Raw genomic sequence first — 25,565 nt, 5'->3', positions numbered from 1 at the left:
ATATCTTTGATAAATGAGATCAGGGAAGATTTAAAAAGATTAGAAGGAGGAAACCCAGCCTGGATAGGACGTATAAACCTGGTCAAAACGGTAATTATGCCTAAAATACTGTATAGATTTCAAATGGTACCAATTAAAATTCCAGAGGCCTTCTTTAAGATAATGAAAAGAATGTTAACAAAATATATATGGAGGAATAAGAAACCTAGAATAGCATATGAAACATTGAGTAGGACTAAAGAGAAAGGGGGAATGGGTCTACCAGATGTCAAGAGATATTATAAAGCAGTGGTTTTGGCAAGAATATATGACTGGACATTTAACCATAAGGGGAAAAGTTGGGTAACAATTGAAAATGATCTTAGTGGCACTAGACTGAGTCAGATGATATGGGTCCCAACACAGTTTAGGGGAATTAAAGAAAGCACAAGTATGTACACATTAAATGTTTTTAGGGTATGGGACACTTTACACAAAAATATGAAATGGGAATTCAATTCTATATTAATGCCTCTTACAAATACTGAGTATTTCCCCCCGGGAAAGAATAAGATATCAGGGAGATGGTTTAGAAAGGAGGACACCCAACTGAGTGATGTCTTGGTGGAAGGGGAACTGAGATCACTTAAAGATTTAATAGAGAAGAAGGGAGATATTTTTATTAGAATAGATGAGTGGAAGTATCATCAATTGAAATGTTTTATTGGAAATTTACCGAAACCCCTGAGAATAAAACAGGAGTGGAATATGTTTGAAAGGTTGTTGGGGACACGAGGTGATGGGAAACACGGTATTTCAAAAGTGTATAGAATACTCACAGAATTAGACATAAACACAAAGTTAACTTTTATTACAAAATGGGAAAGGGACATGGGAGTTGAGTTCGATGAAGATAGACAAAGAAAGATGTTTAGATTGATACACGATAATGTTAGTATGAGAGAGGTTGAGGTTAATTACAAGTGTATGACACGATGGCACATTACACCGAGTGTAGAGCATAAGATGAATGGGGAAAACTCAAATAAGTGTTGGAGAGGATGTGGAGAGATTGGCACGGTGTTTCACATATGGTGGGAATGTCCGAAAATTCAGGCCTTTTGGAAGATAATAGTTAAACTGATTGAGGAAATAACCGAAATTGACATAGGGTTAGACCCAACGACGTGTCTCCTACACAAGGTAGAGACATCTGTAAATAAACATAAAGATTCAGGTATTTGGTACTTCTTGAATGCAGCGAAAGGGCTGATACCCAAGTTTTGGAGAAGAGCCGAGGTACCGAAGGAGGAAGACTGGATTAACAGAGTGGACCAGATTGGTAGAATGGAAAAATCATACCATATGCATGAAGATAGGATGGGAGTGTATTCTAGGAGATGGGAAAAGTGGGAAAGAGCAAGATTGAAGGAGAAATATAAGAAAATATAAACTAAGAGGTTAACAATAAAATGGATAAGCCTTATTAGATCAGAATGGATTGGAGTCTGCAGAGGGAAGAGGGGGGATGAGGGGCGGGAAGGGGAGATAGTGGGATGGGAAAGAAAAGAGTTCTTTTTTATAAGGGAAAGATAGAAATGTTATAAATGTTTATTTGTATTGAGAATTTTTTTCCCTGTTTTGGGACTTTTGTATTAATATGAAAAATTTAATAAATATTTAAATTAAAAAAAAAAAAAAAAAAAAGGAGTAGGAAAGTGTCAAATTCTTTTTCAGTTATTTTTATGCTGCTGGTGTGCTGCTGGGCAGGTTTCCCTTCACTTGTAATTAGCAATAAAGGGCTGCACACTACTATTAACCACTTGCCCTCCTGAGGATTTACCCCCCTTCCTGACCAGGCCATTTTTTTGCACTACGGCTCTGCGTTATGGTCATGCAACGCTGCACCCAAATGAAATTTCCGGCCTTTTTTTCCCCACAAATTGAGCTTTCTTTCAGTGATATTTGATTGCCTGTGCGTTTTTTTATTTTTTGCGCTTAAAAAAAAATGACCAACAAGTTTCAGAGAAAAACTATATTTTTGATCTTTTGCTATTAAAAATACCCAGTACAAAAATTTTAAAAATCAAATTTCGTCATAAATATAGGCCAAAATGTATTCTGCTACATGTCTAAAAAAGATCCCAATACATGTAAAATAAATGGTTTACGTAATGGCGGCGATCAGTGACTTACAGCGGGACTGCGGCGGGTATTCTGACACTGGGGGGAACTGACTTGGTGTCACTGACATCCCCAGTGACACCAATACAGTGATCAGTGCTATTAAAAAGCACTGACACTGTACTAATGGCAATGGGCAGGAAGGGGTTAACATGTGGGGTGATAAAGGGTTAACTGTGTGTTGTGTGTGTTTTACTGTGCTGTCAGGGGAGAGAATGGATTTGTTTACAAACAGTCCCCCCCCCGTCGGAGATGCTTGGCAATCACCGGGCGCCGGCGAGTAATTGACAGCCGCAGCTGTGAGGTGCAGATAGGGTGCGCGTGCGCCCCCTAACCGGAAATGCAAAATCGCATATATATATGTGATACCTGTGCCACCCTATAGCAGTACTTCTGCTATAAGGCAAATGGGAAGTGGTTAACTAAACTATTCAGCAACATATTATTCTTTAGGGTTCTTAAACCTCTTAAGAGTATATCAATCTGTTAGTACAATAGGTTTTTAATGTAGAGAGTAAGCACACCACCTAGCCAAACTGCTTAAGTGATATATGTACAGTGAAGGAAATAAGTATTTGATCCCCTGCTGATTTTGAATGTTTGCCCACTCACAAAGAAATGATCAGTCTAAAAATCGAATGGTAGGTGTATTGTAACACCGAGAGACAGAATAGCAACACAAAATTGAAAAGAAATCCACGTCTAACAAACTATGCACCGATTTGCATGTTCATGAGGGAAATAAGTATTTGATCCCCTATCATTCAGCAGGATTTCTGGCTACCAGTTGTCTTTCATACAGGTAAAAAGCTGAGATAAGCAATCTCTTAAAGGGAGTGCTGCTAAGATCATTTTGTTACCTATATAAAAGACACCTGTCCACAGGAGCAATTAAACAATAAGATTACAAACTATCCACCATGACAAAGACCAAAGAGCTGTCCAAGGATGTCAGGGACAAGATTGTAGACCTATACAAGGCTGGACTGGGCTACAAAACTATCGCCAAGCAGCTTGGTGAGAAGGTGACAACAGTTGGTGCAATCATTTGCAAATGGAAGAAACACAAAACAACTGTCAGTCTCCTTAGGTCTGGTGCACCATGCAAGATCTTGCCTCGTGGACTGTCAATGATCATGAGAACAGTGAGGAATCATCCCAGAACTACACATGAGGATCTTGTCAATGATTTCCAGGCAGCTGGGACCACAGTCACCAAGAAAACAATTGGTAACACACTACGCCAACAAGGATTGAAATCCTGCAGTGCCCGCAAGGTCCCTCTGCTCAAGAAAGCACATGTCCAGGCCCATCTGAAGTTGGGACAGGACAACTGCGCCGCATCAAAAGTGACGATGGACGGGGCAATGTACCATCAAATCTTGGGTGAGAACCTTCTTCCTTCAGTCAGGGTCGTGGATGGGTGTTCCAGCATGACAATGACCCAAAACACAGAGCCAAGGCAACAAAGGCGTGGCTCAAGAAGAAGCACATTAAGGTCTTGGAGTGGCCTAGCCAGTCTCCAGACCTTAATCCAATTGAAAATCTGTGGAGGAAGCTGAAAGTTCGAGTTGTCAAATATCAGCCACCAAACCTTAATGACTTGGAGAGGATCTGCCAAGAGGAGTGGGCCAAAATCCCTCCTGGAGATGTGTGAAAATCTGGAGGCCAACTACAGGAAATTTCTGACCTCTGTGATTGCCAACAAGTGATTTGCCACCGAGTACTAAGTCATGTTTTGTGAAGGAGATCAAATACCTATTTCCCTCATGAACATGCAAATCAGTGCATCATTTGATATACATGCATTTCTTCTTGAATGTTTTGTTGCTATTCGGTCTCTCAGTGTTACAGTACACCTACCATTGGATTTTTAGACTAATTATTTCTTTGTAAGTGGGCAAACATTCAAAATCAGCAGGAGATCAAATTTTTATTTCCTTCACTGTATACGTCCTCATGCACACTGGACGTTTTTGTCTTTTGGTGTTTTTTTTCTACAGCCAGTAAACTCCCTAGCATGTTATCTTATGTGTCTATGCACACATAGGCTTTAATCAGCGTTTTTGGCAGGGGCATTCTTTGGCTGGAAAAAAAACCCAGAACTAGTGGGTTTCTAGAGGAGTTTTTTTAACTATAAAAACGCTCTAATGCTGAAAAACGCAGTAAAACGTAGTAAAATGCAGTAAAACGTGGCAAACTGGCATTTTTGGGCAATTTTTTAACAAAACACTAAAAAATACTAAAAACACAGAAAATTGCAGCTAAATGCTATTGCAAAAACACTAAAAACCGCTGAAAAACTCATGTTTTCAACGCGACTTTCCATCGCTAACGCTACCAGCGTTCTTAAGACACCCAGTGTGCATGGAGCCTTAGGCACATACAGTACATATAATCACCTAGCAGGTACAGATAGCCAAGTATGTCATCTATCATCAAGCATAATTCAACAAAGATGTACATTCCTTTGTTGAATAACAGCAAAGAACATCCATGCATATAGGTGTAATAAGCTACGCTTAAAACGTATAAGAGCTGATGTTCAGAAAAAAAATACAGGAATACAATACCCAGAATAGAGTAAAAAAGGAAAGATGAGCCAGACCCTGGTGAAAAGTGAGAGGAGGAGGATAAAAACATTTTGGGGATCCAAAATACCCCTTTCTCAAGAACCTCCTACCTCAGAGTTCATGAAGTTGCATGATTTACTGTACATGCAATTACTTAATCTAATAAACATATTTGCATTAAAAAAAATGTTGCATACGTTTGATATCATGTCCCAACCTCAAATAAGCAAGTTAAATATGCACAATTTTATTTCTATTTATTTCATCTCTAAATGAATCAGATCTTTGCTCTGTGACAACTTCAAGAAACCATTAAACCAAGCCAGTAACCAGTGTTATTCTGAGGGAAAAAAGTGAAAATCTCTGAATACGCACCACTAATTCAGCCGATCCATATGATTAAAATTTCTAGCAAAGTGAAAACTATTTTAATTGGTAAATATGATCTGTAGTCAACCCAAACCAACCAAGCTACTAAATTATTATCTTTCAATTTCAAGGTTTGGTATCTGAAATCACTAGAGGTCCTCCCTTCTAACCACTCAAGTTCAGATTGTCATTTTAAAATTGTGCAGGGACAGAAGCACCGAGACTCAGAGTCCTTAGCAGATGTTCAGGGCTAGAACCATTGGTTGTCAGTAACAAGCAGGGTGCAGTACTAAGCCCAGAAGCTGAGGCCTGGGCCTTTGATGCTGCTAAAGACCGTACCATAGAAGCACCTGTAGGAGGCAATGTAAACACAATGTTTTCGCCCCGTGTTTACAAAGAAGTAAAATGACATCATAAGTGACATCACAGCACTTCCAGTCAGTAGGTAGCCAGCGGTAGCCTAGTCACAGTGTTGCAGATCTGTCCAGCCAAGAATAGGAGTTTTTGAGAGAGACCTGTTGGGAGTGCTGCACGTGTGCTGGGAGCTGCCAAACAGCCAGAGTTGGACTGGGCTAACCTTGGGAATCCTGATGCCTGCTGAGCAGAGGTGCTGGTTTCAGTTGATTCCTATTGATCCCTGCTGGTGTGCCCTGCAGTTCCTGACCTATGTGGTGGAATGCAGTGAAGGTCCTCAGGCATCTACAAAACGTTATTCAACCTCTCGTGTTTTGGGGTCTTTTTGAGAGTGGTGAAGAGATATTGGTTCGCCTGGAGCATGTTTTCTTGGAGAAGAGCTACACTGTCTAATAAAGTGCATTTGCTGTTCTATTCATTTAGACAGCAATTGGATCTGGTAAGTGTGCATTTAAATCAAGGTGGAGGTCAAATACCATTTAAGTCATGATATGAAGAAAAGTCACAGAGGAGAAGACTGTCCTTGAATTATTGTGATATTATTTGGACTGTTCACTCCTTTTGATTCACATAACTGTCACAGGTGTTGTTCATATTTATTTATATATTTTTATCTAATTATTTTAGCACTGCAAACAATTGTATTTTTATTATTTTGGTGTTTTTGTGTATATACACACTTTTTGCTAACAGGAAATCACTATCACTGACTTTTTTTTTTTTATAGATCAGTCCAACCAATCTCCGCAACAGTACATCATTCCTGATAGTTGTAGTTAAATATTACTTTATTATAATATAATGTAATAAAAGTAAATTTTGTATATGCAGTATATATTTAATACACACACACACATTAAACCCATTAAAACCCTTACTTAATTCTGACCAGCCTTATTTAACACTGTTTGCCCCTAAGCAAATATTTTTCACTGACTTTTTAAAAATTATTTTTTAATCAATATTAAGTGGTCTCTTTAGCAAAACATGGAAAAATGTTGCCATTCTTACCATAATTTTCCTTTCCTGGGAGCTCATCATGTCAGCCAAGAAAGGGATATAGCTAGCATGAAACAAGAAAGGGCGGGACCAAGAAAAATAAAGAAAACATGACAATACACTGACTGCAAAAGAACTGTATCAATATTACACGGAAAGAGAAGAAGAAAGCACCAAAGAACCCAAAGCCCAGGAAGGGCCATACATCACATCCAAACAGTAATAGCAGCTGAAAGTGTTACGGCATGTCCAGCTGGCAGCCTTATGCACCACTTCCGCCTGAACCCCGCTGTGACATGCCACAAAGCCAATTTCGCCCTTGTTGAATGTGCACAAATCCCCTCTGGAGGGGAAAGACCTGAAGATACATACACTCATCTGATGGTCTGGACTATCGAAGAGAAAAGGACTATAGGTGGGGCCATTTGACCTTTTTTAGGACCTACTGGAAGGATGAACAGGTTATCCACCAATCTGAACTCCTCCATTCTCCGGAGATATGTGGAAATGACCTGGAATACATCCTTTTGACCAATCTTCCTGTTCCAATATTGCACACACTGAAGGAAGCACCGCTTTCCAATTTAGATGAAAAGGCAAAGCAACCTTTGGAAGGAAAGACGAAAAGGGGATACGGGGGGTATCCGGGGGTACGCCGATGACGTCAAGCCGTAAACCGGAAGTGCACGTGCTGCCATTTTGGATAAGGGATCCATGCACTTTTATTCAACAAAGATACTGTATAGTGAGTCTTTGATCCTGTAGTGTCCCAGGTGGACATTTTTAAATGTGAGTGTATTTTGATTAGTATTTTAATAAAGTTGGTTACATTTGGCTATACCTCACTATATGGCGCATGTTCTTCATATGTCTGTGGAGCGTTTTGGAGATTTTAAGTGCTGACGGTGGTGAAGATCTTTGTACCAGCATACCCTCCCGGGTTAAAGGGAAATGCGTAGTTTGACCTGAGTATTCGGGTCAAACCTTAAGGTGAGCGCAATAGTGTGTCAAAGGTGGATAAGCACTAAGGGGTGACACAGGAGCACCGTATATGTGTATGCAGTAGTGTGATCACACAGATCCACTTGGGGCACAGCAGATTTAAAGGGACGGTTCACCAGCATTTTGATATCATAATATTGGGACACTTGTTGATGGTATATTTGGTAGACGATGCACAGGAGATATACCACACAAGCACATGTGAAGATATTGGAGTGTTAAAGGGACAGTTCACCATTTTGTACGGTTCATTTGGTATTTGTATACACTATTCATATAGCACTGGTATATGCAGTTTTATGGATATTTATGTATATGTGTTGATATTTACTTTGATGTAGCACATATTATTGTCACGAAGCACAATTTTCTGTTTTCACTATTCACATATGCACATTGGATTTATTTAGCACCGTATTTGAGTTTATAGTACTGCGCTGCATTTTTTTGATTTATGGACTCTAACCATACTGTAGCTAAGCCCTTTGTCTAGGGCACATTGCATGAACTCCAAGACATCGTTACAAGAGGAGAACTCAGAATTGAACTAATTAATCACTGCCACCTCAAAGAACTTTTTCCAAACTCTATAGTATGTTGTGCTTGAGGATATCGTCCCAGATTTTAGCAACGTCCTCTGAACTTCTTTTGCTACGCCTATCTGGGCTAACCTGCACCACTCAATATTCAGGCCGTCAAATTGAGCCATGCCACACTGGGGTGATGCATGCCGCCTTGGAGGAGAAGATCTCTGGACCTCAGAAGCATCACCTGCAGAGCTATCAACAACTGCCTTAAAGCAGAACTCCAGTTAATTTTTTTTTTACCATGCAGTGCATGGATAAGCTGCCTGTTGTTTTCTGGGGGTGAGGTCTAAGCTCATACTCACCTGACCTGCCAATCCTACAGAAACCGGGTTCCCCCACGGTCCAGCTGTGGACTGTTCCTGTCTGTAGAGCGCGCACTGTGCATGCTGACATCAGGAACACTCCAGAAAGCATCTACTTAAAGTGTCCACTCTCGTATTCTCCACCCCTGGAAGGTAAAAGGCTGACAAGGACAACAGATTACACTCCGACCACCAAAAGATTTGTGCCACAATCTGCAGAAGAGGTAGCCTCCCTGATTCAACAAGTATGCCACAGCTGTCTTGTTGTCCATTTGAATCCACACATTACGGCTCTACTAGTTGGCTCTTGCTGAAGTTGATCAACTAACCAAAGCCCTGCAGCACTTCCAGGGCTCTTGCTCAATGATTCAACAAGACTTGCTTGGGCTCTGCCAGAAGGAGGATATCGTCAAGATAACGGAATATTCTTAAGTACAAACCTGAGGAACCTATGGCAAGATGCGTGAATGGGGACATGTAGATAGGCACCTGACTATGAATAGCATCCAATCCAATGGCTGGCCAACTGATATAATGCTTTGAAGTGACTCCATCCAAAATCTTACTGGCTTGATGCACAAGTTCAAATATTTTAGATCCAGTACTAGCCTGAACTTCCCCATAGCCTCTCTTATCAAAAAGATTGGTGAGTAGACTCGTTCACCTTTCTGATCTTTGGGAACTGGGACCCCCGCACTCAAACATTCTTGAATGTAGGCCTTCAGCGAGTCTTTTTTCCCTTTTTTCGAAGGGCAAGCGAGTTCTTACAGGAGCCTGAATTTGGTCCGCCCAGAATTAAAAGAAGAGAGATAATCTAGTTCTCACTTGTGAAATCTAGGTTGACCAACCTTCAGAATGATTGTCCCACATCCTTTGCACCTTGGGCAGACTTGGGCTTCTGAACCTTGTTAGTAAACTGGGAATCTCACCAGGGCTGCCACAGATACTCCCTTTCTGGTCACTAAGACCTTGTGTCTCGGAATGGCTCCCTTGATCTTCTTGTGGAACGAAAGGCCTGCTGCCTCTTCTTCTTCCTCTTTTCTTGCGGAATAAGATCTGATTTTCCATCTGTTACACGCTGGATGGCCTCTTCCAAAGTCTTGCCAAAAAAGACCTTCCTGACATAAGGAACTGAGCACAGCCTCTGGTTGGATGCACTATTCGCTGTCCATTATTTCAGACAGAGCCCTCTTGGCTGCCACGGAGTGTGTCATCACTCAGGCTGACAACCGAACAATATCCAACGATGCCTCAACCACAAAATCCGCTGCTGACCTAAAGTGTTTCTGAAGGCTTATTTTTATTTTAGGAAAAATAACAAACATGTCTATACTAACCTGCTATGTACAGTGGTTTTGCACAGAGCAGCCTGGATCCTCCTCTTCTCAGGTCCCCCGCAGGCTCTCCTGGCCCCTCCCTCCTGTCGGGTGCCCCCACAGTAAGCAGCTTGCTATGGGGGCACCCGCTGCTCTGTGTGTCCACTGAGCCCTGCCCCCTCTCACTTCTCATTGGCTCACTGGCTGTGATTGACAGCAGTGGGAGTCAATGGCTCCCGCTTCTGTCTCAGCCAATGAGAAGAAGGAGTCCTGGGTTATCCTCCAATTGCAACACCCAAGCTCTCAAAGCTCTGGCCATCGACGTCAAGGCTACTGCCAGCTTACAGGCTGCCCCTGCTGAGAGGTAGACTCTTCAGCTCTGCGTCCGACCTTCCATCCATCACGCCTCGGAATGCTACCAAGAGGTAGCGTCACATGCCATGCCATCCTCTGAAGTGATACATTTACTTTTAGAACATTATCCCATATGTCTGAGTCCTCAGAACAAGTAGAGTTTTGTAATTCTGTTCCGCAGGCTTGTCTTCTTGTCTGGTCTACACCATTCCTCCTCCATCAATTCCCTGATCTCATATTTAACAGGAAAATTAGGCATTACCCTCTTCAATTTAGGGAAATACTTTCATATTTTCTGTGGAGGTTGTGATGGCTCCTCCTCCCTGCCGATCACTTGCTTCAACGCTGTGACAAAAGATGGTATCAGTGAAATCTCAAAGGCATAAAACTCATCCTGATCCTCCTTCTCCAAAGATAATTCTGCCTCCCTGTGGTCATGTTCTGAGGCGGTAATACATTCTGGTTCTCAACCGAGGGATCCGGTACCCTTGCGAAAGATGACCTAACCGAAACCTCTTTAAGGCCCTCCACTCCGCTGATGGATGTACTCCTTCACCTGCTGGGACTCTGCAACTCTGCCTTGGGCTGCCTCTTTAAAACATTGTTCACACACCAATTTTGATGGCATGGTGGAAGAACCGCATTACCAGCAGACACCTGCATCCAGTTTCTGGGAGGAACGCCTGGCGGATCTTGACAGACGATGTGACGGTGAACTAGAATGTCCCCTTCTGGAGCTCCCTGAACCATGACCAGTTTCCCGCTGAGAGGAAGACCGGTGACCAAAAGATTCTGGCGATAAACGCCTGGACTTAGACTTATGCTTTCCTCCTTTCCGCTCCACTCCACAAATAGAAAAAAAACAAAACAATTCAGCACTGTTTTAGGTAAGAAAAATGTGTCATCTCATTGCTATCCAGCCTTCTCCTCTACTTGGAGTCGCCCAATCTCCGTGGTTTAGGTTGTGCAAAGCACATAGTAACCTCCGAGGCAAATAAAGAGAGGATCATCATGGCTACTATCCGCCCCTCCTTCATAGGCAGTGATGCTGCTGGCAACAAAATCCTCTTACTTGTGGCTAGCTGCACTTCCAGCAAAGTCCTCTAGGATGCCACCTGTACTGCCTCTCATTAAGCTGAAACCAACTCCCCCAGGGGGCGGAACCTATTCTATACAGCTTCCTGAAGCTTCCCAGCGTCTGGTTGGTCTGGAAACAGCACTTCCCCCTCCAAGAGCTTACGTCACTTCCGCCGGGAGTGCTATCAACGCCATCTTGGAACAGGGAAGAGCAGGGTACCAACTCCTTTGGCCCACAGAACCCCTCCAGCCACCCAGGAAGGGGAAAACCATACTACCACTCACCACAAACCACCAGTTGCACCATTTAGGCTGCATATAGCCACTTGAGCACCAGGGCACTCCTATAGTAGAGCATTTACCTCTAGCCAGGAGTCTTCCACCTGGGGAGGCTAAACTTAGCAGTTAGCGATCTTCATTCAAAAAAGGAAAGCTGGGGTATGGGGATTTCCTCCTTTTATTTTAAACCCGCTTGCTGACTGCCCCATAGCAGATATACAGCTACAGGGTGGCCATGCTGTGCAAAATCACATAAATATACGTGATTTTGCATTTCTGGGTAGGCGGCCTGCACTGCTATTGGCTCCTGGGGATGTCAATCACTGGGTCCCAGTGAAGCTGAGAAGGGCGAGATCTGTGTGTAAACAACATAGGTCTCTCCTGTCAGCATGGATGTGCTGCTTTCTATCTCGCTGCACAGTAGAGAGATAGAAAGCAGCAAGTCTCCTTAGTAAAACAAACAGTTAACCCTTTGAAAAAAATAGTTTTCTTTTTCAAAATTGTCAGTATTATTTTGTGTTTAGCGCAAAAAAATAAAAACCCGCAGAGGTGATCAAATACTACCGAAAGAAAGCTCTATTTGTGGGGAAAAAATTACATAAATTTCATTTATGTACAGTGTTGCATGACCATGCAATTGTCAGTTAAAGTAACACAGTGCCGTATCGCAAAAAATGACCTGGTATGGAAGGGGGGTAAATCTTCCAGAGGGGTCTATTGATGAAAAAAATTGTTGCACGAATGTCTCAGCATTTGCACAGCCATCATAATAAAAATCCCTGTATTGTTTCAATTATGTATGAAATGTCATTATCTATTTATTTTCAATGATCATCAGCTCCATCTAGAGTCCGTAATTCAGTATTTTGCATTGCGATGTCCACGATTGCTGTATTTCAGGAAAATATGGCATTGTGGCCACCAAATGGAACTGTAAATCATGCTAAAATAGGGTAGTATTATTTTAAAGAATTAAAGAGCAACGCCTGCTAGCAAAAAAAGTGGTTATTTCTAATACCAAGTAAACAGGTTCACAGTTTTCCAGTCTGATGTCTTTATAGTAATGTAAGCACATGCATCTCCATATAGGATCAGTAAGAGGGTGGTAGGCATGCACTTCCTGAAGACTGCAATGTGTAAAATCCCTTCTTACTTATTCCTGCATCACCAACCATATTTTAATTGGTGGCTGACAGAAACTTTTCACTAGTGGCATTTATGTAATTTAAATCTAAATGCACAAGTCTGTATAGGGTGTTCCGGCATCACCAGTAGGCGAGTTCCAAGATCACCAAATTACAGACATAAGGAAGTTGGGTGGACTGGTGTACTACAGCAATGCCTGGATAAGAAGTGTAACTCTCTGCACTCCCTGATGTATTGAAAGTTTTAATAGCAATTTTGACTTGAGTACATCTTTAAATAAAGATATGCAATGGATATGTGATGGAGTATACACTAGTTCATGATTTTACACAAGAGTTTACCTGAAGATTTTCAATACAAAACTGGTGCCCATACATATCAATAGCAGAGAGAAAAATCGACTCCACTTGATTGTGACGAAGTTCATATGAAGGCAGATGTGAAGCAATAAGGACCTGACAAAAATATAAAAAAAATATATAAAAACTGTAAAGTATAGTGAAATGAACACAGTGGAAAATGCAGGAAGCCAAAGTTCATAAACCAGCAGCATATATACCTGTCGGGCTCGCAGAGCCACCTTGGAATTAGTTGTTTTACTCAGCTGAGTGAGTTCTGTCAAGATGTTGAGCAACTCATCTGTTAAGGTCGGGTCCCGGCCACACAGCTGATCCTACAAATAAAAAAAGGACAATACAGAGTAAAAACAATGGTCTCACATCACTGCTTTTAGTCATACCGATACTTCTCTCACAGTGCTTTTCAGAAATAAATTCCTGATGGACTTCAATGCAGTCAGTATACTCAATTACTAAAAGTCCCACCCTATAAGGATATAGAAAATTGGAGGACCACTGTTACCTTGTGAAATATAAACACCAAAAATCCATAAAAACCTAAGACTCCAATTGGCTTTGTATCAATATGCCCTTTACATCAAGGCAATACCATCCATAGTATAAAACATAAATATTTCTATTAGAAATCGCCTATGAAAAACATAGTAGCTAAAAACTTTGGCCAAAATTGTACATAAAAGTAAAAAGAAACAGTTACCAGCCCCTCACCTCTCTCAATCTCAATATAAATGTTGACATGTGTACTCATATGTAACATGAACCTATATATTGCAAAATGTGTTGAGCTCCATTTATATAAATGAAGTTCACAAAACTCAGACCAATTCTTACACATGGGCAAATAACAAGTTTCTGATTTTCTCATGAGATAGTATATAAAGGTGCTGGTTAGTATTATTACAATATCTCAGTGTCCAACAATGCTCCAAATGTAGCAAAATACATTGAAAAGGGATGCCATTCAAAAAGACAAATGGCTTCACCCACTTCATCAACCTTAATAGTTGTAAATGTGCCTGTATGTTGCCTAATGCCAAGATAGTAGATGTAACTTCTTCACAAACAACATGTACCGCATCCAAAATCCACTATCAAAAGAAACATCTGTGTCCAGAGCAGGATGAATCTTGAATCCCGCTATTCATCACTAAGATCAATTCTCAGGTCCATTTATCAGCATAATACTTATAGGATGTAAGCTCTCCATATAACGGTCCAAGCCTCCCTCAAGTCGCTGCATGGGTTAGACCTCCAGAGAGATGCGTGAAGCATTGCAGTACAACAACCACATGTGCCAATATATAGTCTAAGTTCATGTAAAGGCACCAAACATTTCTTATTTTGGGATAAATACCACATAAACCTATAGTGAAATGAGCTTTTCAATATCGCAAGTGATATTTGAATACATGACCCAGATATCGCATGTGATCTCTGTTACCTACTGGGGACAGAGACAAAAATAAAAACCTAACAGAAATTTCAGCTAATTTCCCTTCTGACATACTGTATATAAAAGAAAAAGTTATTCATCAAAGCTTTATATACAAGAAAGGAATAGCAGTGGCCATGGCAATGTTAGAAGTCTATCTTCATTTTCATTCCTGCACGAAGGTTGAAATAAAGCAGTGAATATGACATTCACCAAACATTCATTGCAGGTAAATATTCACTGCACTATAAATACACCCCTAAAAAAGGCAGATAGACTTTGGTCATTGCTAAAACCAAAAAAGACACTTTCAGTTTTGTCAGCTTCAATAGTCTTTTATTGAAAACGTTTTCATCAATAATAAAGGTGAACACAAAAGATCATGGGTACAAATCTTTTGGCAATATACCAAGAAGATTCCAACGGAAGTATAGAAATGATAAAGTTTGACCATACAACGAGTTCCATATAAAACAGACCCTTAAAGACCCTTATTATCTGTGTATGACAGGTGTTGGGCCATGCAGATTAGGTGTTTTTGATAAAAAATCTAGCATGAATTAACCTTTATAAGCAATCCAGATCTGACTACAGGTCATAAAGAAAAAAAGATATATAAATAAAACTAAGAAAGCAAAGCTAAAAAGGGGGAGAAGGGGTGGGACAGGGTAAGAGTAAGAAGAGGGAAGGGGCAAGATCAGTGGCGGCACTACCATGTTCTAAACCATACCCTCCCCTGCCTAGGTGAATATTATATAGTCCACAAGGAATTGTCAAAATCACATGGAAAATAACATGTAATCCAAGTGGACAAATCTTTTAAACTTCCTTAATTTTATGATGAACAGCAGCCAATTTTTCATTCAGTAGGTACCATTACGTATTTGGTTAACTTGTGTGACTGCTGAAGTACCATACCACCAGGCTTTGGTCAGGGTTTGTTTGGCTGCCATTAAAATACAGGATGCAAGGCTAAATTAATTAGGGGTACATCCATTGGTTAAGAGTGGATTAAGGCATTGTATTTGATTGTATTGGATTTTTAGGGATGCAAAATTTGGGACTACTGGTGTGACTCTAGGGAGTTAACAGGGTTCCTGTAGCAAAAGAAAATATAGAATGGGAGAAGATACCGTTGGACAAAAGGTCATGGAGACATATATATTTGAAGAGAGTGAGAGTCAGTGAAAAGTCAGTTTGCTGTCAGTAGGTGACTGTCAGGCCAGTGGAACTCCAGCAAGAAACATATTAGAAAAATCACACAGACTTACAGAGGATAACACTTACCCAAACAATCCAATGCAGTCGATATAAAATGTCTATCATCCTTTAGCTATTTAAAGTGCCACAATAATGGGAAATTAAAATGAAGTATATGATGAAAACTGCAAAAGCAGCAGATGTTACATTTAGTGAAAACTGCATGTCAGTCTAAATTCTTAAAATATGTGCAGTTGAAGTTATATGCAAATCATTACTTTAAAGCAGGGGTGTTCAACCAGCGGCCCAAAATGGCCATGAATGTGGCCGACACAAAAACAGCTTCCTTTGTTCAAGAGGATATCTAATCCTTCCTCACCCTGGTCCGACCATGACCCCCTGGTCCTGTTTCTTGAACTTTCGGGTATGGTGTGGCGCCCTCCTCACTGGCACATCAATGAATCCCTACTGACTACTCAGGCTACTTGTCAGCAAATCCAATCCTTTATTCAAACCTACTTAGGCTCTGTCTCTTCCGCAGTGCCCCTGTGGGAGGCACATAAAGCCACGATGCGGGGCCACATTATTCAGTTGACGGCAGTTCAGCAAATGGGAAAGGGAATGTCGCCTTTCTGACTTCCACTCTCTTCTAGCCACTGCTGATTCTCGCTGGAAGGCACACCCGTCCGCTGCCCACAGACGGGTGCAAGATGCTCTGGTAGCAGAACTGGATTTGCCTGCTTCTTGCTGAACGGGCCTTGCGTTGGTCCAAGCCTAAATTCTACACCTGTGCAAACAAACCGGGCCCGATGCTGTCCAAAAAGCTTAATTCTGTGGGGAAACCCTACAAATCAGTCCAATTGCGGCTCCCCACCGGGGGTTGCACCTCGAACGTCCAGCAGATCGTTACGTGTTTCGCCGATTTTCTCTCTCAACTTTACGCCAAATTGGACCCTTTCCCTTTGGACCAGGCGGAATCCTTTTCCGGGATTTGAAGCCCCCAGACCTATCTGAAGCAGCGCAGGCAGCCCTTATTGCTGGTATAACTGAAGCGGAAGTGCTCCAAGCTATTAAAACCTTGCGTTCCACCACAACCCCAGGCCCTGACGGCTTTTTGGGCCTGTACTACAAGAGATCTGCAACCCTGCTGGCGCCCTATCTTGTTGGCTACTTCAATGACCTGCGACAAGGCTCCCTGCCCTCCCCTGACGAACTCAGGGCCCATACTTTGATGATTCCTAAGACAACGGAAGCCGTGCTGGAACCGTAGGCCTTTCGGACTATCTCTCTTCTTAATGAGGACCTAAAAATCCTGAGCAAGATTCTCAGTCTTCGTATCAACAAATACTTGTGTCATCTGGTCCACAGGGACCAGGTGGGCTTTGTCCCTGGGAGACAGGTGGGCAATAATGTTCGTAAGGTGATCCACCTTATACATTTTCTGCACCAGTGGAAAATCCCAGGATTCTTGTTGTCTTTAGACATTTATAAGGCCTATGATTCCCTGTCCTGTCCTACAGTTAGTGCTGTCCCGTTGGGGCTTTGGGAATCCAGTTTTCCTGGATTCAAGCTTTATACTCTTCCCACTCAGCTTTTTACTTTTCAAATCCCTTTCTTGTTTGGTGGGGGACGAGACAGGGATGCCCCTTGTCCCTGGAGCTCTTTGTCCTAGCGCTTGAGACGCTGGCCATGGCGCTTCATGAAGACGACAATATAACAGGCTACACGGGCCATGAATGTAAGCTTAATATTTTTGCAGACGAGGCCCTATTGACCCTTACGAACCCACTGATTGCTCTCCCAAATCTACAACAGGTCCTTGCTCGTTTCTCTTTGATATCGGGTCTCTGCATTAATCTGGACAAGACCGTTGCTCTAAATATCACTTTCGCTTCAGACCTGGTCACATGCCTCCAGTCTCACTTTCCATAAAAATGGATTTCCTCCTCTCTGTAGTAACTGGGCATTCACTTGACCCCTTCTTATGCCTCTCTATTCGCTGTGAACTACTATCCCTTGCTCCGTTCTTTGTCCTCTCTTATGCACCCCTGGCAATTTCCACACCTGTCCTGGATAGGGCAAGTCAATTCTGTGAAAATGACCATCTTGCCCAAATATTATATTATTTTTGCACCCTCCCAGTGCAAATTCCGCCTCGTTTCCTCCGGTTAATTCAGGCTAGGATCATGCAATTTATATGGGCCGGCAGACCCCCCAGGGTCTTCAGAACTACCCTCTTTGTCTATACTGTAGTTACAGGGAGGTCTTGGGGTGCCCAACATAACCAAGTGTTATCAGGCGAGCCAGATTGCCTCACTGTCTTTCCTGCATGCTTCCTCTGATGTTCCTCCCTGGGTTCTTTTGGAACTGCCTAATTGTGCACCCACTGCGACATCAACACTTCTATGGCTTCCTTCTAATTTGCGCCCGACGGCGTTGAGTCCGATTATGCTTCATAGCCTACAAGTGTGGGATTCGGTACGCTACTTGGGCGGACTGAAGTCACCCTTTTTGCCTCTGCTCCCGATTATTAATAACCCTTTCTTTCCACCGGGTCTTGATCAACCACGGGCGGTCTCCTGATGGGTGGCCAATGGCTTTTCACATGTTCGACATTTTCCACCTGGAGCTGACTTCGGGAATCTCGTGACATCCCTCAGATGGAGTTCTTCCGTTATCTTAAACTGCGGCATTGGCTGACCTTCCTGCGTGGAACTTCCGCTTTTTCATTTCAGAAGTCTGCCTTTGAGCAGATTTGTCAACAGTACCCCGGTTCTCCAGGCCTTATCTCCATCCTTTTTGTATCCCTGAATAGATGCCCGGCTCATACTTCTCTTTCGTATGTTGTTCAGTAGGAGCGGAACCTGGCGGCGGTCGTGGATTTGAAGGACAGGAATAGGGACTGGTCTTTTTTGGCTAAATGTTCATTTAATACAACCATGTCGGAGGCAGCATACAAGGTGCTGTTTCGATGGTATTGGGTCCCGGCCCGTGTTGCCCGTGCGAACCCAGCCTATAGTGATCGCTGCTTTCAGGGTTGTGGTCATCGTAGGGATGTTTTACAAATATGGTGGTCATGTCCAAAATTAATTTGTTTTTGGTCTCCTTTATTGGGCCTTCTCTATACCCTGTTCCACCTTTTTATAAGCAAGGAGGCCCGATATGCTTTGCTCCATTGCCCCATACCAGGCATGTTTGTTCAGCAGCAGAAGTTGGCCTCCTCTCTGTTTTTGTCAGCTACCAGAACGATTGCCCAGGCCTGGAGGAGTATGTCTGTCTCCCTTTAGGGGGAGTGGGATCGTATGACTTTTCCGATGCTTAATGAATAGATGTTGAGTATCTGCAATGATTCCCAATGTAAATTTTTTTAAATTTGGGAACCATGGCTGACATATGCTTTTCCCACGATTTCCACAGCCAGCTTGGGCCTATGCTGAGGGGGTTGGTCCTGGTGTTCCTGAACCATTGAACCTGTTTTTGTCTTTTCCTCTTCTCCTCACTCTTTTCTTTTTCCGTTTGTATCTGGTTTCTGTGAGGCAGTCTACACCTGCCCTCAGTTTTTTTTTTAACTATGGTTGAAGTGTATTTCACTGTTTTTACATTATGTGCCATTGCTAGCCCCCACGTGGGCGTGCCTTATGCTATGTCTTTTATATGTTTAAAAGTTAATAAAAATGATTGAACTACAAAAATTCGGGGGAGAATTCTTTATAAAAGTGCATTTACACTTAGTGAACACATGCGACAGAGGAAAATGTTTACAGTGTCCCTTTACTGGACTTGTATACATTTTATTTTCCCAAAGAAAACTATCCTGCTCTTCACAATCACACTTATTCATGTCATCAGTTTTTGGCAATATCTATATTTGTGAGCAACTATTTTCAAGGCTGGTGCACAAGAAGGGCAAAATTAGAACCATATCTTATGAGCACCCTGAAAAGTCAGAGAATTGCTAATGCATCCATCGAACCAGATATTGATGCATTCGTTTTTTTAAAAAACAGTGTTAAATATCGCACTAGTTTTATGTTGCCTTCTTTTATTCCTATAATGAAAAATATTACAAAAAAAAGAAGAAAGTTTCATTACTCAGGTACATTATCTATATCAGTGATCATTAACTTGTGATTTGCCTGATTTGTTTCTTTTTTTTTGCTCATCAGCTATACTTATTGTTAGTGTATTTTATGTGTGGCCCAAGACAATTCCTTTTCTTCCAATGTGGCCCAGGAAATTAAAAAGGTTGGACACCCTTGTTTTAAAGTGTATTTAGACAAGAAATTTTTAGTTCTGGAAATTAGAAAATAGTTATAGCATTTGTTATGTCCCCTTTGGACATTTGTTATGTCCCCTTTGGACATTCCAGTGACAGCCATAAAATCTTAGACTTCCTATCACTGAGGGACAATGTTGACCACCAAAAATAGAGAAACTGAATCTACCCATTCTGTGGGTTCACATGTATGACTATGCTATTGAACATTCTTTAAATGGGAACTTGTATCAAATCATAAAGTCTGCGTATCTTGTAGACCGCAAACCGCCATGACATGGTGGTGCCACTGTGCCTTCTACTGTTATCCAGGGAAAGTAGGAGATCGCAAACAGATAATTGGACTCCTCAAAATTTCCTTTCTGAGATCAAGACCCAGAAACATCACCTTCATCTACTGGAAGTGGTCAGAAGCCATGTTGTAATGTAACTTTTACTTTTTTTTTATTTGTCTTTATTAATTATTTAACTGTGTTCTTTTTTTAAAAGGGGAGGGGGGTGTAGAAGTTAAATGGACCTTAGTGTTTTGATGCAAGCTCCACTAATGTACACAGAAAGTCATGCCCAAAAGCAAACAAGCTCCCCCTCCCCAATTATATCAAAGCTTAAATCAAGCTGATTTGCAATAGAAAGCAGAAATTGTCATTACAGAACCAGTTTTAGTACTGTATATAAAGCAGATACAGGAAAATAGTCCAATAACGAGCACTGAAAGATTTTAGTAACTCACGAGATAAAAATTTCAAAGCATCACTACAGCGCAAAATACAGTTTTAATCTACATTTAATAGTGTGCTATGCACATTAAACACATTAGCAAATGTGATCATGACTAATGAATAATTTTAGATAACTGCAATCTCTGGGAACAGTGGCAGAGTATAATAGTGGCAATAAGGGCAGCAGCCTAAGGCTCAGAACAGTAAAGACTCCCACACCAAAATATATTAATAAGACAGCGGACAGGGAGGAGGCTTGGAATATATTCAAGTAAACTGAAATTTAGTTATTTTTGTGTATAGATCCCGAAAGGTCTTCAAATAATGATTTTTTTAAAATCAAAGAATAAAGACATTTTGAAATTATGATTTAATTGATTTTATTAAAAATTACCTGTTTCCAGCATTTTGAGTGGCATTTTATGTTTTCTAAAAAATTTCCACATACAAATCTACTTACATATATTTTATTACTATTTTACTGCAAATGTAATAATCTACCAAACCCAACTAGAAAAAATGTGTCTTCATATTAGACTAAGCATCGTATTATGAATGATATATCTGCTTAGGTGTCTAGTGCATTTATTTTTAATGTGCATAGAAAATAGGTAAAAAAAAAAAAAAAAAAAGTCATCCCAAACTATCCTTTCCACGAAACTGTAAAGCAGCATACAGTCATAATTATACACGACACACATAAAATGTCGGCAGATTAATTGAATTTTTCTTGTCCTCACTCTCAAAGTCAGCGAGCAAAAGCCTGCAACCAGTTCCCTTACAAGGCCTGACGCTTCCTCGTCATCCCAGTGTAATTACACACTTGAATGGCTGGACACTGAAGAAAATTGAAGGCCTGAGCTAGGAACAGCTGCCATTTTCTCTCTCCATCACGCAGCTATGATTGCTTGAGAAATGAACAGGCCCAGCTCAAAGCTACTCCAGAATTCTCAGAGGAAATACGGTCCTGTGTTCGAATAATGAGATTCTTAAGGCAAGCGTTACTTAGAATCACGCCAGCTAACAGTGCGCTCGCCCCTTTCACAAATTAAAACATATGAGATCGAAGGCCAAAATCAGAGCCTTCATCATTCTTGCATTGCTTACATTTTCACTGTTCCAACCATCCAGCCTCGCATGCAACATTAATAAGAGAAGATAATGTAGGGAAGTCACTGAGCCATTTGCCTCTGGGGCTTTTATGTGTTGTTATGCAATTTATTTCTATTCCTTGTACACACATAGTTTGCTATGCCACTGTACAATATTAGGCACTGTAATCTCTTAGACACAAACATAATGAATTTGGCATGTGTGTCCAGACTGAAATCGCACAGAATTATGCCTTTGCCCCTTGTTACTTTACAGCAAAGCTGTCCAAACGTTGTCAGGTCACGAGACAATTTCAAATATCACAATAGGCTAGAAGCCAAACTAAGTATGATAAATAGCACTAATTAATCTTTGCATATAATAATCTGGAACCTTTAAACAAGATGCTAAAAATATGACAAGCTCCATCTGTTTTCCAATAAAGATGCAAAGGACAATGTCGAAGGCATTCAAACAGGTTCTAAGTTATTGTTGACAGCTTACCCTACATTAAAAATTAAATTGGTTCTAAGGTCAAAATGTTTTTACCTTAATGCATTCTCTGAATTAAGAAAAAAACACCAAACTACCTGTATAAAAAAACACAAAAAAAAAAAAAAACAGAAAAATACACCCTCCGCAAACACTCAACTGCTTTCACCAATCTGCACTGTTCCTCTCAATACCTGTACTCACAGGACACACTAAAAACTGGAGAATCCATATACTCCTGTGAGAAGGAAGTGGAGGTGAGGCTTCCCAGCGCTGTGTGTATCTACGGATGCACACAGCCCAGCTCAGAAGCGTGCGCGCACGGGTGCCCCCTTAGCACCTGGGTTGCTAAGAAGGCACCTGGAGGAAAGAGCAGCAGATAGCGCTGGCAGGGGACTGTCAAATTGGAAGTGAGGAACTAATATGTGCAATATTGTTCACAGAGCATGTAGGTATAATATTATTTTTATTTTAATCCAAAACTATTTTATCCTTTACTATCATTTTAATACAGCCCTAAAAGGACATGAGAACATATAAGCCACACATATTTTTTTTTTACCAATAATATAAAAACATTATTAATAGAAACATTTTATAAATAAACAGTTAAAACAGGATGTACTATATCTTTGGCTGAGGATCCACAAAGCATTAAGGGTTTTCTCATGTATGCACACTGACTCTGCAAGCCTTTAGGCATGCTAACTGTGAATGAATTTACAGTGGGACCATAAAAACACTGGAGGGGGAGAAGTAACTGCTCTGACTCATTTAAAGTGATACTAAACCCAGGACCCTGCATTAACTATATCTGGTCTCCCACAGTACACACAACATGGAAGTGCAATTATTTTAGTAAATATAAACTGCTAAATACCTTTTCTCATGAGCAATTAGAGCAGTCTTGTGACTTCAGCTGAGCACTGGTTAAAGCTTGTAGGAGTTTTCGCTAGGAGGATGGAAAACCCCTGACCTCTGTCTCAACAGTGCTGATTGGCCCTGTGCTGATCACATGCACTTTCGCAAGTGGAAACTGCATTTATTTATTTTTTTACATACTCCCCTGCTACATTTATACATTTATCATAGCATTTAACTAATGCCTGGAAAGCTTCGGCATAGAAAGATATGTTAGTATGCCTGAACCATCCTAGGTCAGCCTGCTTCACTTCCTCATCATTGTGTTCATCGTTGCCACAGAAAGATTAGTCTCTTGTGCAATTTAACGACAGGTTATGCGTTGATTATCCAGGATCAGTTGTTCCACGCACTGAATGTTCACAGGACTGACTGCTGTGGGCTGAGAACCACCACAGCCGAGATTGTCACTGACAGACATACGGCCATCTTTGAAGCGATTACACCATTCAAATGTCTTACTGCGGCTGAGCCTTTCATCACCGTACTGTGCGTGAAGTCTTCTGTAGATATTGGTGGATTTTACACCTTTGTTCACAAGAAACTTCATCACCATGTGCTGTTCCATGCTCTCACTAACACTGTTGTCTTCCACCTTGATTGACGGTGTCTGGACTGGCCTGCAACATGTGCACTGCCCATCAGTAATAGGACACACTTGACACTTACTACCGTGTGTAGTACCGCCATGATAGCATCAATTTTTTTACCGGTAAAATTAAAAATTCCAGTTTGACTTAAATGCCCCTCGTATAATTGTTTTTTTGTTTTTTTTTTACTTTTTTCATGCTTTGTTGCATCTCAATGCTGCTGTTCTCCTGCAGCCTTTTTGAAGCAATTACCTGTCTATAGGTATACAGTCTAGAAATTGCAGCGAGGCATTTCGTAGGGCAGGATTCCCGACAGTGCTAACAGCAGGCTATGCTTGCGTAATGTGCGTTGAAATGTCAACTCGTAGTCTCCATCAGATGTCCAGACGGCAGGATAACAAAAGACAGAGAAAATTTGTGAGACAAAGAATTGTCACCCTGTGACAGGAACTGCTCAGGCAAAGACTTCAATGGCAGGATCACCAGAAATTCTTTTAAGACTACAAATTTACCAACATGGAAAAGCACCTCTAAAATTACTAATAATGGTCCTGTGAGATTTACGGATTGGTTCACACATACTTAACTGCATTGTATACCAACATCTTTTCTTTTTATAATCCCTCACTTAAACATGGATGGGGGATAGGGGAGGTGAGCAACTAACAATGCGTATGATATATCACAAGGGAGGAAGTTGGATGAACCATATTTAGCAAAGTAGAAAAAGACAAGTAGCATTTGGGTGAGAGCCCAGAGCAGAATATGAGAGCAACTGTAAAATTAGGGGATATGTGGAAGAGTTGCCTGTCAGTATTATCACAATTGTTATAGTTTTGTGATGATCACATCCTGAAAGAAAATCAATAACTGGAACAATTCCCAAACATCTCAGGAGGGAAGGTAATTCCAAGCACACAAAGGGGTATATGTGAACATTCTCAAGCTGAGAAAAAAAAAATCAATGATGGAGCAGATAATGAGATAGCTTTCCTGACATGCAGCCAACTCTTTTCAAAAATTTTGGAAGGATTTTCAGCCCCTCCGTACAATGTAAGGCATGATATTTCCACCTAAGGTCTTTTCTGGTGCCATTCAGTAGCATACTAGGAAACCTTTATTTCCACATCAAGATCACTGGTCCCACCTTAAATAAACCAAGTTCAATGTTAACGAAGTAATAAAATATACCTATGCAAAAGTCAGGCAATAAAAAAAAAATCTACATATATTTGTAAATAATTTTTTTTTAAATTCATTTTTCCAGGAGCAGATGTTTAAAATAGTCAGCTTTTTCTTTTGCAGTTTAGTGCAGCAGAGAGAGTTAATGGCAGTTATCCTGCAGGATTACAGGATACAATAATCATAAACACTTAAAAGCGGCCCACCTACAACAAAGGAAATGGTGGTTGAGTAGTGGATTTAGCTTCTTAGTCAACAGGGAACAACAGCAATTTGTCACAGTTTACGCTTGGATTTGAACTGTCTGAGTATCAGTCAAGTGCACTTAAAGCACCCTGCAATAAGACATTTGTATTGCTCCAACATTGGTATACTGGGTACCCTCTCCTCTGGTCAGCATAAAAGGAAGATAGATATATTTTGAGACAAATTTTGAGACAAATAATGAGCCTCTGCTATCTGTTCAATTGTTAGGGCAATTGTAGGGAATGTGTAGTGATATTGTGTTCACATTTTCGGTTTTAACGATTGTAGCACAAAAAAAATTAAATAAAATAAATGTTATTTTGTGCTGTTTGCAAAGCTCAATAACTCAAGCTGAAATTTACACATGCAAACGCACACGCACACACACAAACACACACACTAAAGAGAAAGCGCCCTCCGAAGTTTCAGCAAGAATCAGACTGCCTAAAAGAATGCTACTTTTGCTGTGCTGTCT

At 41.0% G+C, this 25,565-nt stretch overlaps 1 protein-coding gene across 1 annotated transcript in view; it reads right to left on the bottom strand.

Moving 5' to 3' along the window:
- The window catches only part of ACACA (acetyl-CoA carboxylase alpha), a 535,652-nt gene that overhangs the window by 368,511 nt on the left and 141,576 nt on the right, over window positions 1–25,565 (bottom strand). The window contains exons 25-26 of the mRNA XM_089673600.1: window positions 13,141–13,254; window positions 12,923–13,036 (exon numbers count right to left, since the gene is read on the bottom strand). Of these exons, the coding sequence (XP_089529726.1) occupies window positions 12,923–13,036; window positions 13,141–13,254 (228 nt within the window). The remainder of the gene's footprint in view (window positions 1–12,922; window positions 13,037–13,140; window positions 13,255–25,565) is intronic.

Source organism: Staurois parvus, unplaced genomic scaffold, assembly GCF_062004578.1.
Source record: "Staurois parvus isolate SC_StPar_1 unplaced genomic scaffold, SC_StPar_1.0 ptg000142l, whole genome shotgun sequence".
Taxonomy (NCBI): Eukaryota; Metazoa; Chordata; class Amphibia; order Anura; family Ranidae; genus Staurois; species Staurois parvus.
The sequence above is the reverse complement of the archived record's forward strand: the minus strand, read 5'-3'. Positions and strand labels throughout refer to the sequence as shown.